The 19,215-nt window shown below is 37.0% G+C and overlaps 1 protein-coding gene across 1 annotated transcript in view; it reads left to right on the forward strand.

The window, feature by feature from the left end:
• The window catches only part of LOC128994202 (tyrosine-protein kinase transmembrane receptor Ror-like), a 119,275-nt gene that overhangs the window by 85,031 nt on the left and 15,029 nt on the right, over positions 1–19,215 (forward strand). Inside the window, exons 2-10 of the mRNA XM_054418581.1 lie at positions 5,118–5,211; positions 9,296–9,342; positions 10,764–10,906; positions 11,418–11,595; positions 11,738–11,792; positions 15,302–15,461; positions 16,497–16,621; positions 17,356–17,464; positions 18,347–18,524. Of these exons, the coding sequence (XP_054274556.1) occupies positions 5,118–5,211; positions 9,296–9,342; positions 10,764–10,906; positions 11,418–11,595; positions 11,738–11,792; positions 15,302–15,461; positions 16,497–16,621; positions 17,356–17,464; positions 18,347–18,524 (1,089 nt within the window). The remainder of the gene's footprint in view (positions 1–5,117; positions 5,212–9,295; positions 9,343–10,763; positions 10,907–11,417; positions 11,596–11,737; positions 11,793–15,301; positions 15,462–16,496; positions 16,622–17,355; positions 17,465–18,346; positions 18,525–19,215) is intronic.

The raw sequence follows: 19,215 nt of genomic DNA on the forward strand, positions 1-19,215 counted from the left end.
AACTAAATTTTTATTAAGTTCTCTTTAGAAACTATGCTAATTATGCTCGTGACGTTTATAGAACATTATGCACAACTCATGGAAAACATGTTATTCATTTCGCAAAGAGGATCGTATATTCAGTCGAATGCGACACATTTATACACAGGACAGATTACTACTTTAGAACTTTTAGACGTTTAAAAGAGAACGCTACACATTTTATTTTTACATACGCCCAAAGGAAGGTTATTTCACAGATAACACCCTTAGACTCGCGGTTGAAGGAAAGAGTTGGCGATTTTAGCTATGAAATCTGCGCCCATTCATGGACCAGTCTCGGTGATTGTGTATGAAGCCTAGTCCTGTTTGAAGTGGCACGCCGGGTGGTCTTGGTATATATAGACATGTTATAAAGCTCATAGTTCACTCTCCAAATGGCTCACCACTTCCGCCAAACAATCCATCAATATGCTTCTGGTTGCTTCGTGAAAGAATTGAAGAGGCATCGAGTGTCTTCTATAAATATGATATGCATGAAAGATCGGAGCCAAATCATAAATGTTTCGAAGTATACTTAATGCAAGTTTATTAATAAACTAAAACAAATTTCATAGGTTTCCAGTCTGGTTGACCTACATTGAAGTTTCGAAGTTGGATAGCGGGTTTATACTCTCGACTGAACGTAATTTGGGCCTTATAAGTTAAATTGTTTTCACAATTTCATTATTTAAGACTGCTCTTGCAACAAATCAAATCCAAATCTTGAACTTAGTCCTTTGAAAGGTATTGTGGTCAAACAATTCAATCATATAGTTATTATTCTTCCATTGTTAACGTAATTTACTACATGTTTTACTAACACTCTAAGACTACACTAAGATATGATAAATCGACTATTAACCTTGTTAAACAGGTGTGGACCACCAAAGCTAAGCCTAATCCAAATTTAAACAGTTCATTAGGGTCACTTGTAACAGTTATAACACCGTAATAAATCTTAAAGATGAGCCGACGTTTAGTTTAAGTCGTGTCGCCTATCTATTCAATATTTATGTGAACTCCTCCGAACTTGAAAGGGGAAGTCAAAAGAGCAGAACCCTGGGCTGTTGAAAGAAAACTGACTCTTTTGAAATGTAAATCTGTGTTTGTTGGCGATTTGGCGTGGTTTCAGAGCCGACACATGTCCAGAAAATACTTTCCCACAAAACACAGATCGACGAGCTACTGTATAGCTTCTGAGCGAGCGCTTTAAAGCCAAAGAACACAAAAGAAACGCTTAGTTATGGTTGGGGGTAGGGGGGGGGTTATAACCTAATACTATTTTATTTTAAGGTCATGGTGATTTATTTCATACTGTAACTGTCAATTAGTTTGTTTTACAAAGTGAGCATCTGTATACTGTAAGTAGCTAAATTTTCTATGCCTACTGTTTCCTAAATGTCCCTTTTATCTTGTATGTTTTATTCAATTTTATCATCAACAATGTGAGTTGAACTACTTATAACAATTTTTTCGATAGAAATGAAACCGGTAGCATTTTTGTTAGGATATTTTGTAACAAACCTACCAGTGAACGTTCGGGAACTATTTATTGAGACAAAACCTGAATGACAAGCAAGTATCAATTAATATTTTTTATGTTTCTGTGCAGAGCACTAACACTTAAGATATCGTGGTTATACATTGAAAACTTATTCCTAATAACATAAGTAATTCATCATTAAAATTGTCCCTCTGGTGCATTTTCTGATGTATTGCTTGGTTCACAATTTCTATGTATCATCATGTAAGTCAACTGTTTTAAGAAAATCAGCTAGTTGATAATATGTTTAAAGCATTGATCAAAAACTGTACCACACATCTTTACTCTTTATCAAATACTAGCTGACCCGACAGACGTCGTCCTGTCCTAATGTGGTTTTATGTCAAATGCTCGTTCATTTTCAAGATGAGCTCGTTCGCATGGCTCAATCACGTCCTGGTTGAGGTTCGTTCGCTACGCTCACTCACCTTTAGGTTGGAGCTCGTTCGCTGCGCTCACTTGCCTTCAGGTTAGCTCGTTCGCTACGGTAACTCGCCTCTAGGTTGAAGTTCGTTCGCTACGCTCACTCACCTTGTGGTTGCAAATTAGCTGTTTTCTTAACTTTAAAAAATAATAGTGCTGCACCCTGTTGGTAAACATGTTAACTTTTTAATGCTTAGAACATCACAGAATCAAATTGTTTAGTTGAACATGGTTGAACCAGCTGTTAAAATTCTTTTATTCCATTTAATTATGAGTACTCATAAGGTTAAAATGGGGAAACTCCAGAGCCAGTGGGGCGGAGCCCTTTTGAAGGATCTGCACCAAACTTCACACAAACCATCCTTGAGTAATGCTTAATAATACCTGAAAGTTTTATTACAATCTGTCGAGCGGTTTCGTAGTCCATAAAGAACAAACAAACAAACAAACATACATTGGATTTTATATATATAGTCAACAACAGACATGGCGTATGCAGTAAAATTGATGCACAGATTATGTTAAACCTATAAATCGCTCTGAATCATCTGGTTTAACGAGCAAACCACTGAGCCCAACGGCACGGTAGCCAAGTTATAAACTGGCCAATGGATATAAAATCAGCTGTTGCAAGCAGTAGCGATCAGCTGTTGTCTAATCACCTGTGTTTACGGTTATGGCCTGCTTCCCACCTGGGCAATAAGCCATGTAGCCTATCGTACACATCGTAATATGAGGGCTTCATGACGTAAAGGCAGCATTTGATGGTTGCGGGGGTGTAGCTACATATTATGCCTACTTGCTCCAGTTGTTCCATAACTAGAAGTGATATAAGTATCAATGTTTAATACAAGGTTTAAGCTTTCGCCGATTAAAATTCAAGCATTAAAAAACCTTTTTTTTAAGATTGATGATAAATATTGTTGAACACTTTAAAAATGTTGAGATTTATCCTGCAAGTAATGTTATGTTAAAACTTAAGACTTTATTCCATTAATGAATTGTGACATATTCTACTGTGTAAATAAGGATGTAACTGTCTATATAAAAACAGGAGTATAGTATTGAACGTGATATAAGTAAAACTAAAATTTCGTAAATGATTGAAAATACGTTTTCTACTTAAGAAGGCCTTTGGAAACAAATCACCGACACCTTCAGGTGCATATAAATGCATAAAAAGTTAAAAAGTTTGGTTTCCTCAGATTTTAATATAGATTATAAACACACTTGGTATTCAATAATGGGTGGTAAAGGTGAACAATGGAAATTGTGAATGAAATCCCAAACTAGTACTATCTGGATGACAGTTTGTAAACCTTTTATGACTATCATAACGGTAGGAAAATCATATAGTGAAAATATACTTATTTGTATTAGGCTGCAGTCAAGTAACTAAACAAATATATTCTCGGGTTCAACTACTGTACCTAATACTGCTCCTATCCAAAACTCAAACGAAAGCTAACATCACAAATAACCACCCATTGCAACACATCGGTCTATATCATGTAATCTTATGATGGCTTTTAAAGGTCCATTTCCTATCCTGCGACTGTTACGACTCTAGCCACGCGGCTCTAGCCGCGCGTCTAGAGCCGTGCGGCTGGAGACGCAGGTCTCATGCCGCGACTCCTACGACTCCCACGATTAGTGACTAGTGAAATTGCACCACTGACCATCATGGAATAAGCACAGTTGGCAGCGAATATATTACTTGGAGAAAAGGAGGTTAAGGATTTATTAATGTGCATGGCAAAAAAACAATGAACAACCATTGTTCATGGTACGGTGAAAATAGGGGGGTTCAGAGTATTCTTATTCAGAGACATCTTCTTCAAGTATTGGGGGTGAACGTATGGTTGGTGACGAACCAGTTCCATCAACTTTGAATCATATATGAAGGTACACACCTCAAACTCCGTATGTATAATCTATAAATTCGTTACAGCCGCGCGGCTCCAGTCGCTTCAGTCGCGCGGCTGTAGACGCTCGATAGGAAACGGTTGCATTTACTTTGCATTAAAGCAGTAAATTTCTTCAGCCGCAACAGTCGCAAGATATGAAATGGACCTTAAAGCACTGTACACGGGCGAACCTAGTTTCCAGATAGAGTTAAGGTAATAAGGACGAATAAAATCAGGGTAATAGCACTGTATTATTTAGTATACCAACATAACAAGAGAAAAATCATTTAATGGAAGATCATTACTCATCAGGTTACTAAATGCCAATCAGGCTTATTGCCCTCTTTCTGGTTTAATTTTTACTCCGTCAAAATTCTCAGTTTTTTCTACATTTAGATCGTAAATATGATGTAACCCATGTTGTCAGTGTTCTACAGCCTACAAACTGTCCAGACAAGGTGAGGACGAGCAGAGGTGGAGCTGCAGAGGTTACTGATCGGAAGTGCCGTGGCGTGTCGCCAATTGCTTATTCTAAATCAGTACTTCTCCTCTAAATCATCGCCTTAGACAGCGGAACTGGTTGGAATACACTCGACGATCCACGAAACGGCGAGCTCTGCTGGTGGAATTTTAAACATGTTGCGGATATGTGGGATTTTCTGGTATCAACTTTGTTTCTTGTGCAACTCGTTTGTAATAGTTTAAAGTAGTGTCTGACAATGTGTTTAAGATATGGATGGCAGTTGATGGAACAATTGCTGTATTCTTTTTGTTGTAAAATTATTATTTTCCCAGTGAGTTTTAGTCGCCTTTATCGACATTCAGTTGGCATTTGAAATGAAATTGCTGTGAGGATCTTCTACAATTATACAATTATTATACTTTGCACATAACCTAATCACACTAATAAAGTTTATCAGCAAAATTAAAAGGGTATACTGTTATAACAATTTTATGACGAGATTAACTTCAAAATTAAGTTATGAGAACCAACAAATAAAACATAGCTACGGAGTTTAAAGGTATGCAGGCAATACCTCACTAGGAATCTCACCTGTCTATTCATTTTGAAGTGACAACGACAAATTATCTATCAGTGGTTGCACGAAACATTCTCTATACCTTCACAACACAATGTTGTAGTGACATTATTCAACAACATTCTTTGCTGTAGGTGATATGTTGACATGTTTGACTGACGAGTGTATGTTTGTTTGTTCCAGTATGGTCAGAGGTGGCCCCCGGTATACAAGGGGCAGACTACGACAACAGTGTGGCCTACGCCGACTATACGGACGAGGCCGACACCTATAATGGGTAAGTTTAAGCACAGAATAAAGAGACAGAGACTGTTCGTTCAGTGGCTTAAGGTATGAGAACTGGTAATTCCATACATGTTTCAAATATGTACACCTCTTCTTTCACGTCGGTTTCCACAATGTCCCGAACAATAAAAAATTGCGTGACAATGATTCGTCCAAAATGCATACGTTGTACTTTTGTTAAATGTTCAATACAAGTCCCTAAATGCATGTGGATTTAAATAACAAGGCTAATGCATGATGTGTTCGATTTATATAAGATAATAGATACTATTATAGCGCATGCTTAATAGGACAGACTATATCTTCTACAGTTCTATATTAACTTACCTGTTTTATCTATACTGAGGCCAGCTAACCCATTACGTTACTGTCCATTATGTTGAAGACACCTAAAAGTTGAAAATCCACTTGAAATACCCGGATCGTGTACTAAACACATGTTAATGTGAATGTAAAACTATTATGTGATAGAGAACTAACATTTTTAATACATTTAAGTTCGGTTTTTAGTGTGGAATAACCGAAAAACATTAAAATTCGCTTTACAAACAATATAAAATGTGTCATTGGTAAACAAAATAAAATATTTAGTTACAGTAGGAACTACTCCACGGACAAGCTGACTACGGAGGTTGTGTGAAATTAGTCTTAGCTAGGTTAAGACAAATTTCACATGTTTATTTGAGCTTTTTTCCAAATTTATACTAAAATCCAAATGAGTCAATATCAAGATTTTTATTAATTAGAGCAGTATGAGGGAAATGCATAATAAATCAATTGCGAGCTGTAATTGAAAAATAATCCGTTTTATAAACGAAATCGAACTCATTTTTAATTTACAATAGCAGAATTCCGACGATTGATACATCCTTTTACCACCAAATCCCTTCCTACACCAAAGTAGATAAACTCTCTTTGTTTTCGTACGAGATTTCAATATAAATGGCCTCAAACCAGCTGGTCATTGATAACATTACATATCGTTATTATCGAGAGTCCGCAGCTCCACAAGTTATCGTTCGGCCACTGAGCCAGTGTTTATTGGATACAATAACACAATGGAAAAGCCGCTTTATCTACAAGCTACACTCAATACTTTTTCATGAACGGCTTTTAAATGGCTTAAAAGTCGATGGATGATTATTGTAAATTAAGTGAAAATTTATAGAAGCAAACATCCCGTTTGCATATTTTAGTAGGCAGTTTTAGAACTATAGTGTAGGCCTATCCATGTAGTTAAATTAATTGAGCCTCCAAAATAGTTTACTGATGTCAATAATTACTCCATTCGGTTAAATACGCAAAATTTCTAATTAATCCAAATTGAGAGCTAACATCAAATATCGAAGGACCAACAAATGAAATATAGGAATTTTTATACCATCGCATTTCGTGAGTAGCTTATTAAAATATATTCTATATTTAATACAAAAAGGCAATATTGTTATATTTAAACAATAACTAAATTGAAATTTTACCTTCGTCAGCCAGCTCCTGATTTGTTACAACTTGTACAAGTAGTAACAAATCAGGAGCTGGCTGACGAAGGTAAAATTTCAATTTAGTTATAGAACTAGGGGCTAGAAAATATGAATTATAATTAAACAAAGTTGACTACTTCTGGTATATGTATAATCACGTATGTAATGATCACGGACGGTATGGTTATCTTGAGTGTGGGGGGTTCTTCCCGGAACCTCAATTGAGTTAAGGGTGTCGCCACCTTTGGTGGATAGGTTCATCCGGGTGGGTCCCACTTCTATACCCGACTCCTTTTGGGAAACATTGATGGCCTGGCAGTGATGTTGGGTCTGACGGGCAAACGAAGTAGATCGGGTGCTGGGTCCGAGCCCGCCAGGGGTATCTGGGGATCTATCGCTCTGGATATCTCTGGTTTCCCAGCAACTGGGTAAGGCCTCGATCGGGTAGTGGTGTAAATGGGAGGTTGGGGTTCCCCCGTCAGCTCGCTGACGGTCCCCTTCCTCCTGGCTATGATGGCGGGTCTTGCCTGTCAGGGATTAGATAGGTTCCGAGTGTCACTTGCACTAAATGCGTCGGGGCGCTCCAGTATGGTCCTCCAGGGTGCCGTACGTGGTGGAACCCAACTGGAGTGACGCTTAAACAAGTAGCCGGAATCCCTGGTTAGGATTGAGGGGCAACCCTCTTTCCGAAGGGTCTGCTTCGGCAGCCGGTGAGCTTGATGACCTTAAGTCATCCGCCCATGATGTGCTAAAGGTTGATGCGTAAGCTTCGGCCTACATCATGGGGCCCGGGTATGTCACACGATAGGTACCGGGTATGTAGTCAGGGGGCTTCGGCTCTAATGACAAAGAAATGTAATGTAATGTAATGTAATATGTATAATCACAGACAACAGACCATTCTATAGTTTGTGGTAGGCCTACAGTATATTGGTCTACCCTGGAATAAAAAAATGAAATAAAATTAGGCTACAAAGATATCGGTGAAGTATTTATTTAACAATTTTTTATAACTAATATTACGAGATTCTCATAAAGTATAATTAGTTTGTTCCTTATTGCTGTATTTTTTTATCTATAGTGATAACACGTTGCACGATTAAGCCTCAGTATGGCAGATAACAGTGTTTTTACAAAACAATAACGGACCTGAGCAGAAAATGTCAATTGAGAAATAATGACCGTCTTTGTCTCGTGTAGGGACAGAAAGGTCAGTGTATAAACTGCACGACAAGTCAGGCACATAGTTACAAAGTAAGCAACCCCCAGTCTACAAAACGTTCAGTAGACTATGGAGAATATAATAATAATAATAATGCCTTTATTTAAAGCGGTCTTTAAATTGGCCTTAAATTAATTACATGACAGACTTTTCATATTTCTTGGGAGGGTATTGTATGCCTGGGGTCCAAAGTATGAGAACCCCTTTTTACCTATCTCACGCCGCACTCTCAGCATTTCAAGCAAGCCGTCCTGCCTAGTAACATACTAGTATGTTTTCTGTGCTAGTACAGCGTTCCTGATACGAGCGTTACTGATGTTCGAGGCATAAGTTTCCTTTTCAAATTGGGAGGCAAATTAGAAGACAGTGTCTTGTGAACAATAAAAACCGTTTGTAGAAAACATTGTTTTTCCAAAGAGAGTACCTTAGCCTGTGTGCGATAGGCAGATATATGATTAAAATTCCTCAGATTGAAGAAAAATCTTAGGGCTCGGTTTTGCAACCTCTTAAGAAGAACTCTACAGTTCTTAGAGAGAGAGTACACAAGAAGAGTTAGTACACAGTACCATTACTATACTATTAGAAAAATAATTAACTACATTAAGAAGTTCCTAATACCCTTTTACTTGTTTCTAAACTTACTATTTTTAAAATATGAATAATGCTTGGTATAGCCTAGTCTGGGAATTTGAAACTTTCGTGGGATTTGATGCATTTTTAATATAAAAACAAGATTAGAATCGAAACAACGAAATATTCAGCAGTGACAGTTTCAAACCCAACAACCTCCAATTTAACCATCAGCTGAGCATCATGGGACATACATTGGCCAACAATGTAATGAGACTGGTTGAATTGGATATTGCTGGTTTTAAACTGAAACACCACTGCATATTGCACTATATTCAACTTCAAGGTAAAAACTCTTGGGAAATTATATGGTTTTAATGTGTTTTTCACATATTTAAGGAAAGAGTTCATTGCCATAATATACAAAAAATCTAAACTTTCACATTGACAACAATTAATTGTTTGGTCCTCAGTTAACTTTAAGTTCTTCAATCATTAACCTAGTCTCGATAACATTTGATTCAAGCTTGTAAAACATTCCAAACATTTTCCTACTTATTATTGTTATCAAATAATATTTGTGTATCCAAACTCGTGTTTAAAGACTTGCGTAGAATATGAAATAGATCTTGACTTATTTAGTAATGTTCGTGCATTAGACGACAAGTGTTTCAGCAGTGCATTTCCTCGTTAATCGGGAGTTTAAGTAGCTTACGTTTAAATGTTTCAATTAGATCTAATAATAATATCCAATCTATGTTACAGTAATTCAGCCAGGTTATAAAACAGTTTCCATTTTTCAGGAACGACACACTGGAAGAGGTGACGACGTCGGCCACCAACAAAACAGGTACATGAATCATCTATTTCTCGTAGTGAGTTTAACACACTATTTCTGTGGCGCCATAATCAAAACTCGTTGCATAGGATTAGTATTTCACCTATGTAAAGCTCGTTTACATGTGCAACTATAAGGCATGGTCAGCCCATGTGATAATTTTTCTATTAATATATTGTAATGCTGATATTACTTGTAACAATAAAGATTAATAATTTATGATGATGGTCCTTTAATGGCCAGTTTCAATGTCATATTACTATCAAAGACTAATAAAAATGTTGTCTATTTAAATGCGTATGTATTAAAATATGATATATTGTTCACAGAATGTAGTCAAGTTATTTATTATATTATTCGTTTTTGGTCAAATTCTGTGTTTTGCCCTACCTCCATAGAATACAAGTTAGGTCGGGTTAGGTAAGACTTGTCATTCCACTTTCACAAAAAAAAATCCTTTATTTCCTATTTAAATTAAATAGGTATATTAAATTATACAACTGACTTCGCCTGACTTAACCTAACTTGCAAGAAAATAGTTGGGACAGCTGCCGGATGTTGACAGCACTTTCTCCTAACCTAAGAAATCTAACAGCTGATAGTCAGCTGATATTACACTCAGTAAAACTCCCTTTGTACAGACACCGGGGCGGTCGGTACAACCAGCTGTGGTGCAGACTGAGGTATTGTCTTGAGTCCTTTGTCCCAGCTGTTTCCGCCTGCTAATGAGCTAAACAAAAGTTGACCGCGGAAATCGTCCTTTTCCCGATTTGGATAGCATTACGGCATTTTATGGTCTACCAAGGATTAAAAACGTGCGCTCGAAACGCAGTTTATTACCACAAAAGCAAACCGCGATTTAATAGGACTAAACTGTAACTGCCTCCTAGATAAACTTCATCAATTTATCCAAGGTTATTTTATAATATAATATAATTAGTATAATATGAGAGTGGGCCTGGGAGGATATGTACAACAGTTTTATACTGATTTCAAATCATCGTAGAAGAAATTTAGATAATGCATATCTAATTCTCTAAATTTATACAATCATTGATGATTACGTGGTAACAATATGATCTATAAGACAATTATTAGGTGCTTTATGTTACTCAACTTCACTTCGTGTGTATAATTTTCGTAGTTTTAAGCAGTTTTCCATATGATTTTATGGAGTTTATGGCTTTTCTTGTCTAGTAATTTACTAAATATAGTCAAATTATTCATATAACATCACACGAGTGGTCATAAACTTATCTTAGAATAGGAAACACAATTACTCTAATTTATATCTATCAGTGATGAGGTAGAGATGTTCGTTGAACAGGCATTGGCTATAACTATGTATACATGCATAAAATACTTTAATCAAAGTGTAAATTTTAACCAACGACATCGGCATGTGAAAATTAATCTAACATAATATGTGGCAGGGTGGCTGCGGTGGTCCAGAGTCCTGGGGAACGTTACCAAGACTGCAGGGGAGGCAGTCAAACTGCGGTGTGAGGTCTTTGGGGATCCGCCACCCTCGAAGTTGCAGTGGTACAAGAACGAGGCTCCTCTAGAGCCGACAAAGGTACGTCAATAATTAATTAACCCACATATTTTTTCAATCAATGTTATAGATGATTTCAACATTAAACCAATTGTTTTCTTCCCTCATGTTTTTTGCAATAAGGTTTATTATCAAATTATTGAGATGGGGACGACACCTAGGTACACACTGCACATGTGAACACAATGGAAACAAACGTTACACAGCTAGCCGCATGAAGCTTCAAAGTTTTATGATGCCATGTTAAGCAGAGCTGAATTTGGTTTTTATGCTTGTTTTTTTTTTCAAAATTATTAACAGATAGTAGGTACCACTCAATGTATCATATTAATTGTGTGTTATAAAACATTACCGTTTTTTTTGTAAGTCCGCAAAGTGAATATTAATTGTTAGGCGAGTTAAAATATAAGACTTTTTACATGAGATGCTATAGGCCTATATTCTCAAAACTCACTCAATGAATAAGCAAATACCACAAGTTTAGTATTACTGTCTCTCTGTAATATACTACTGTATTCTTCTGTCATTTTAGGGCCGCGTGACCATTCGGCCATACACACCTGCCAAGTATGGTAACACAGCTTTGGGGTCCAGGTTGAGGATATCCCCTCTAGAAGTACATGACACAGGGTTCTACACATGTGAGGCCACCAATTCTGATGTCAGAGTTGACACAACAGGCATCCTAAAAGTTTCGATGAACCAGTGGGGTAAGTTTTGTACTAAAATAGTGCAGGCTATTAATTATACATTTTAAATACACAATATATTTATTACGTTATTACTTTCTTCCTGCTAATGTTCTCAAATGTAATGGAATTAATCTAAATAATTTATACATATTTTTAATAGGTCAAGATCATGCTGCGCCTCCCCTGGGGTCTTCTGTTCCTCACTTTATTGACAGGTATGTTAAACTTATATTCAATATAAAGTTTCGCCATACATTAAAAGTAAATTATACGTACTGTGTTGATTAGTCTATGAAAACATAGTCAATAGTTTTCATCACTGACTTATTACTTTCTGAATTCCAATCGTACCGTCTGTTTTTTTTTACACAGGAACATTATCTTTACAAAACTGGCTCTTTGAATAATGATCACGCAGATAGAATAAGAGAAAATCTAATTATTAAGAAGAAGTCATTCTGTACAGTATGGTTGTTAAGCTCAACATACTCGATGCCTCGAGCCTTAACGTTTACAGTTGGCAGCATTGAACGTCAAAATACCGACTGTGGCTCTTGCCACTGAGCTAAAATTATAACTGGAGGTAGCACTGCCATGGCAGAAGTCTGTCAAAAGCGAGTCGCTGATTTTGTTAGGTTGGTATAGCAGTAAGTTTTCTTACCATAGCAATAACATGGCTTCTTATAACTAGGTTGGTATAGCAGTGAGTATTTTTGTCATACTTGAATACTTTTAATACTTTAAAAATTTTCTTTGAAATGGCGACCATACAAAGTAGATATTTTAAGCCAAGTATAATAATAGCCATAGCAATAATATGGCTTCTTATAACTCACACCTCACGCAAACATGGCGGCTGGCGACACGCATCTTTGACATTCAGTGCTACCTCCAGTTAGAATTATAGCTCAGTGGCTCTTGCGAATGCGCTGTCTGCCACCCCCTCCTCTTCACAAATTTCTGATTATTGTTTAGCTTTAACTCCATTGGTGCTGTTTTGGGGTGCTGCTGTATCAGAGTTTCATCAATCATAGGTTGTGAAAACATTGATTGTGGAGTGTTGTATATGTGGAGAATTTGAAAATATTCAGTATTGTCGTCCACAGCAAGTTTCATAGGTTGCAATGGTGGCTAGGAATGGGATGGAAGTGGTACTCTCACGTCTAATTTTGGTGATAATATTTAGCTTTATTCTAGGCGTGTCCTCTCAAATTAATGACACTGAATATGAAAACTCTACGTATTCACCTCTTACCACTAGGTACTGTATTCCCATTCAGTTTAATTTACATTAAGATACACTAAATTTATTGATAATTAATTTGAAGGGCCTTAATAATTATTCATCCTAGGGTTTGTTTACAAATACTGTTGGGGCCAATTTTTAATTTCAACACCAATTGAGTATTAGCCTGCCGTGGTTTAAAAGCCTAGGCTATTACAAATTTGTTTTCCTTTAAGCTCAAAAATAGGTCTAACTTACGGTAACACGTTCGCTGTTAGGACGTTCCGGAACGTCAGCCGGGCCACGGCGCTAGGATCTAGGAACGTTCCGGAACGTCACCGTTCATTGTTGTTTTACGTTTCCATGGATAAGCCAGCTCGTCACAGACGTCCTATATTTTGTTGCAGCTGGTGGGGACGTAACTTAGGCCTACTCTTCTGACAAAATCACCACCAGGGTTGTTTGGAACAGAGCTTTGACCCACCTCTTTCCTGCTAGATAGCGACCAGGGCTACAGATATACATCCGGTATGTATATCTCTAGCCCTGGATAACGACACTACTTTACCGACTGCAACCTGGGTAGTGCTGCTATCTATCAGAATCACTTAGTACTAGCCTATAGTACTTCCAAAGCCAGTTTTATTGCAGAACATTGCCATCCAGTATAACTACTGTTGTTTTTACTGTAATTCAGCGTATCGGCGGTAATGTTACGCAGCAGCGCGCGTAACAAACTCCTGGGGCGTTTAGCTCCTGGCGCCGTCCCGGCATCTAGCGGTTAGCAGCGAACATGTTAACTTATGTGTAAGTTAGGTAGGCCCTACCTAAAAATTTGCGGGTACAGTTCCGCAGAGAACCTGCGATAGGTTATTTTATTGAATAAAATAAATATCAATAAACTTAAGACGCCTATCGAGAAACCTAAGTTATGTGATATCATGTAACCATGGGAACCTGCAGGGCCTAGTAACTTACTCTATGGCCTAACAGCAGAAACTAACTTAAATAGATTTTTACCTGAAAACAGTGCTTCCAAAATCTTTTTGCTGGGACAAAACCTAAATAAGTTAAGTTATTGTTCAGCCAAAGTTTCTGTGCCCGCGACCAGATCTGGTTGAGTCTAGGGGGTTGGGGGAGGGGGGGGGGGGGGTACTTTTGTAAAAACATTTGTGTCTTGCTCAGTAGGCCTACTCAATCGAACCCCTACCCCCAGCACGGCCAATAGCTGGTACCTGTACGTTTAGTTCGGCTAGTAGCGACCCGTCCATGCGCACAGAAGATTTTGCCAAACTATATAGCCTAAATTGTTATTGTTTGAATTTTAATGGCCTATTTTGTTGTAATTCTTGTCTGCTGGTCTCCATCACCTTTACTGTTAGATTGACGGAGGAAGAGAAGAAAATCCTAATTAAGTTAGGACAGTATTTAAACTCAGTTAAGGACATTTATAAGTGCCACTGAGCATTGATTACCGGTAGGCCTTTTGTAACTAAATCAGTTCCTATTCATACATCTGAGGAAGGTAGGCCTTGGTTGGGCTTTAGGCTTAGGTAGGCTATGCAGATTTGTGACTGTAAGCTATTAAACTTAAGTGTTTTGAAGTTAGGTTAGATTAGGGGTACCTAAAGTTTAACTTAGGATGAATTTGCATAAAGAATGCGTCTAAAGAACGACCTACCATCCTCACGTGCCTAAATATGGCAAACCTACAAACCCTATACAAGATGCCTATACAAGATAGTTTAACTTGATCGTCAGTTGGAAAATGCCATGTTCCAAACAAAAAGTTATTACCCAATCAACACTCCATGCACCAATTTCTAAAAGACAATTCTCGCACATTTCACAAAAATTAGCATGGTTCATCTAAGGTGACCATTTCACTCATAACAAAAGTAGATTTTGTTCAAAGGTGTTTATTGCGGACATTTCCATCAAGATGGTAAAAAAACAATAGGCCTACACAACGTTTCGGGATCTGGAATCTGATCCCGTCCACTGGTGAAAAAAACTTAACTAACACACTGCAACTAACAACACACAAACACACAAACGCCCAACCTAAGTTGGAATACACTACCGTACGTATAGAGTAGCAGTCCAAAAATATGCACTGTATAACATTCAAGTCATGATACAATAACATGCAAATAATAACCAATCACAAACACTAAAGTCTATAAAAGGTGTTGGGTATAGGCTACAGCTCACACAATGGAACACTAATCACACAGCTCGCAATGACTCCACCAATGAGACTGAAGCATCATGGCCGACCAATCCAAAACACACTGACAACCGGAAATGGCGTCCGGTCCCTGTTAAAGTAAAACCAAAAAAATGGCGGAGCTCCCCCATTTTGTTGATGGTCAATGGTGGAGTTAAAAATCGTTCTCATTTAAAATTAAACTGGTAGGCCTAACTTGATCAATTAACTTTTTCAATCTAAATTTTTGTCTAGGCCTATATTTTCAATAATTTTACTTTGGCTTACAGCATGAGTCCAGACGAAGGTCTAGGCTTACCGCCTGTGGGTGGCTTGAATGCCCCTGTGGACACAGGAGGTCTCGGTGCTGTCTTGTCTCCTCCTGTGTTCAGCGATCCTACCAAAATGGAACCCAAACAACCTGGTCTTGAAGCAGAACCTACATGTCAGGTAGGTTTTATTCATGCTCTAATATTTATTGTATTTAATGTGGCATTGACTTTGGTCTGAAATTTCAAGATCTGTTCAAGGCTCATCATTTAGGCCTACTCTCTCATAATTTTCAGTATTATATCACGATAGAATGTCATATTCATATTATTGAAACGGGTGATGCTATGTATTCCCGATCACAGTGGAATGGAAAGATATTGCCGTCATCACAGGAGGCCATGAGGATGTTTATCACTATGGAGGGGAATTTTGACCTATTACCACGATTACGGGAGGCAATAATGGTCTTTTCGACCATGGTAGTATGTCAAGATATTGCTGCGATCACAGGATACAATGATGATGATATCTTGGAAGTGGGAGATAAGAACCTCTGGGAACATGTAGGCTACTAAAACAACTACCCTAAGTAAATCTTAAAACAAAATTAGGTTTCGTTAATTAGTGCAAGAAATGTCTTTAAGTTACAATACTAAAAGATTCCAACTGTTTAAAAATTGTTTTTGAAACCTTTTCAGTTAGACCTAAACTAATATTCTTTGGCAAATAAGTCTTTAAACAATTTTTGGGAAAGTTTAACCTTGCTCCTGCTAGCCTTATAAAATATTTAGTATAGGCCTATATTGTCTAGTTCAATTCAGACCAGATCTCCCTTATCATGACTAGTCCATTGGTAAGTGAAATGTCATCACTTGGCCCATCACAATCATCGTTTTAACAAATATCTTTCGGCTACACCAATGGTTCTAAATGGTGTAAAACTTATTCTGTTGCAGAATAACTCCCTGACAACTACCACTTTTACATTTAATGTTGTTGACAGTTTGACAATTGTCTACAGTACAGCTGTTGGTGTAATCAGTCTTTGAAACGTATTAGAACTGGTTTAATAGGCTCCATTGTAAACCCTACTTTGTGTACTGTGATAACCTCGGTCAACCCAAAACTATAATTGGTTTACCTAGAATCTGATGTACAGTACCTATGTTTCCAATCAACCAATTTCTTAATTTCATCATATTTTTCTTGCAGCCTTACCGTGGGCAGAGATGCATTGATTTGATTGGCAACAAGTCTGTTTACATACCTGCAGGCGTTTCACAAAAGGTCATTGAATTCAAGCTTAATCAGGCTTTTTCAGTCGTCTCCCAGTCAAAGTAAGTACTTATTAGTTAATAATACTTGATTAATGTATTTTCTTTTAATTTCAGAATAGTTAACTTTTATCCATGTTTTTAAATATTGTGACTGGATTGACATAAAAAAATTGCTATCAGAACACATAACGGAGTTCACTTTTGTGTACGGTACCTGGTCCTGTTCTTGCATACAAGGGAAGGGAAATATTTAAAAGGAGCAAACTAGTTCAAAATACATTTTATTTCTTGATGCTTTTTCCAAGTAGACTTATTTAAGCTGTCCGGAAGTTTTAATGTTTCTTTAAAAAAATAGAAAAAAAATATCCTAACATCTAGAATTGAATAAACTGTTTGTAATTTGACACCTCAAAGGGTTCCAAATTGATACCTAATCTTCCGAGTAATCAAGTTTTTAGTTTATTAGAAAAAGAAGAATTGTTTGAAGGGTACATTGCCGCAGAGCACCTGTGATATGTTGTGTAAAGAAATATTAGTCTGATGTATGTACCGTATCGGATATAGTTTTCAGACGATGTTAATTATTGATTTATGTAAAGTATGAATTAGTTTTTTTTATTATTGGTTAAAACATCTGGCAACAATATAAATTCAAACCATTTGTATTTAGTCAGAAAAAATCTAGTTTCATAGATTAGGCCTATATAAGAGCTACCAAATAAAATGTTGGTTTGGATGTTTATGATGTTTGTTTGGTAGCACTGTTAGTAAACACCATGTGTTGTCCCTGCCAGGGATCTGTCCCAGAGTTGTGAGAAGTACGCTCTGCCGTCTCTCTGCTACACAGCTTTCCCCATATGTAGGGACGACCACACCAGACCACCTAGACGCATCTGTCGTGAGGTAAAAAATACTTCCTTAAAATCTTATAAACATTTTTATTTGTTCTTATTGGGTCTTGTTAAGCCTAGTTAATTGTAAAATCTAGTAGCCTATTTAGAGGGATTTTGTCGCTACTAAAAAATGCAACTCCCGTTCTACTGAGATATAAATAAATGTGTGTGTTAACTAAATGTTTTTTAATTTGTTAGGTTAACTACTAGAAAGGTTTGGTAGAATGTAGTATCTTTGCTTTCCAGTATTTATCTTTCCAATACCCCTGATAATGCTGAGAAAAGTATCTACAATCTCAGGTAGGAAAGAGCCTTTAAAGCTACTGTATTTGAAAAAAAACCCTGTCAATTAGGTATTTAAACTGTGTAGATTACAAGGCACTACTTAATTTTACCTGTTCGAGGGTCTAGCTGCTTGCATCCCTGAAAAACTCTGTGTGATTTGACCCATATTTACACACATGGAATATAGCCTATAGCCATAACATGACTTATACAGAAACTAGTTATTATGTACTGTCTGTATACTGTACTAAATCAGTTACTATACCTTTCATAAAATATACTCCTTCTGTGACCGATCTAAACCAATTCTCATTTCTTTTGTTACATCATTACACACTTTCCATCTCAACTGCGTTAAGTTAATATTTAATGAAATTTGTGTATTTTGTGATCCTGTCCTGAAGTAAAAAAAACTACAAAAACATAACAAGATTAGTAAATAATCACAGCCATAGCTAAAACACACATATCTCTTCCTAGAGGACTAGATCAGGTTCAAGATCCCAAAATACATAGTGAAAATCTGTTTTTACTAAATCATTAAGGAAACTGTTCTGAATAATCACTCAAATAACATAATTTTACCATAATTACTGTTGTTGTGAAGGATTGTGACCTGCTAGAGAATGAGCTGTGTCAGTTGGAGTACGCTCTGGCCAAGAAACACCCTCTGATTGGTCGTCAGATAGAGATGCCCGAATGTATGAACCTGCCAGACATCGGCTCTCCGGACAGTGTGGACTGCCTGCAACTTGGCATGCCTCAGCCAGAGCCTGTCAATCCCGGTGAGAAATTCACATTCTATCTCCTACATCTAAACCATGTTCTACCATTTATTAGAAACTGTACACATGTTATTGGCATTGAAATTTGTACACCACCGCTATCTTATAGTATACAAAGTATTTTACGCCACACTCAGTGGCGTAACAAATTTTTACGGGCCCCCCTGCAAACTTATTTTTGGGCCCCCCCACTCACGAGTTATTTTTAGACCACCAATACAACATAATCAAACGCCCTCCCCCTCCCACCAGAGTATTTTGTGGACCACCTATACAATGATCAAGCGGATTAATCATCAAATGAGTGGTAAATAAATTATGAAAAAAAATATTAAATTAAATAAATATTAAATTGTGAGATATGTTCGATAAAAGGGTATGTGTTAAGTATTTTCAGTCGTGGTTTGATGGAAGTGTTACATCACTACATCATTATATCAGTTTTAGTGTTTGTAAATAGTTTTGAAATCAAATAAAAACCCCTTATTTTCCATCCGTCTATCAGAATGTTTATATCAAGGAGGTTAAAAACTTTACATTTAATTTATCACACATGTTATCCATTTTTATTTCCCTGATAATTAGACTAATTCGTTAATTACAAGGCAAAATGTGGTTCGAATTCCCCTATTAACCACCTTAGGCCCCTTAGTTGCCTTTTGCTGTATTAGCTAATTAATTAACATCTGTG

This window comes from Macrosteles quadrilineatus, unplaced genomic scaffold, assembly GCF_028750875.1.
Source record: "Macrosteles quadrilineatus isolate MER2022 unplaced genomic scaffold, UCM_ALF_1.0 Scaffold_5__1_contigs__length_97177068, whole genome shotgun sequence".
Classification (NCBI taxonomy): domain Eukaryota; kingdom Metazoa; phylum Arthropoda; class Insecta; order Hemiptera; family Cicadellidae; genus Macrosteles; species Macrosteles quadrilineatus.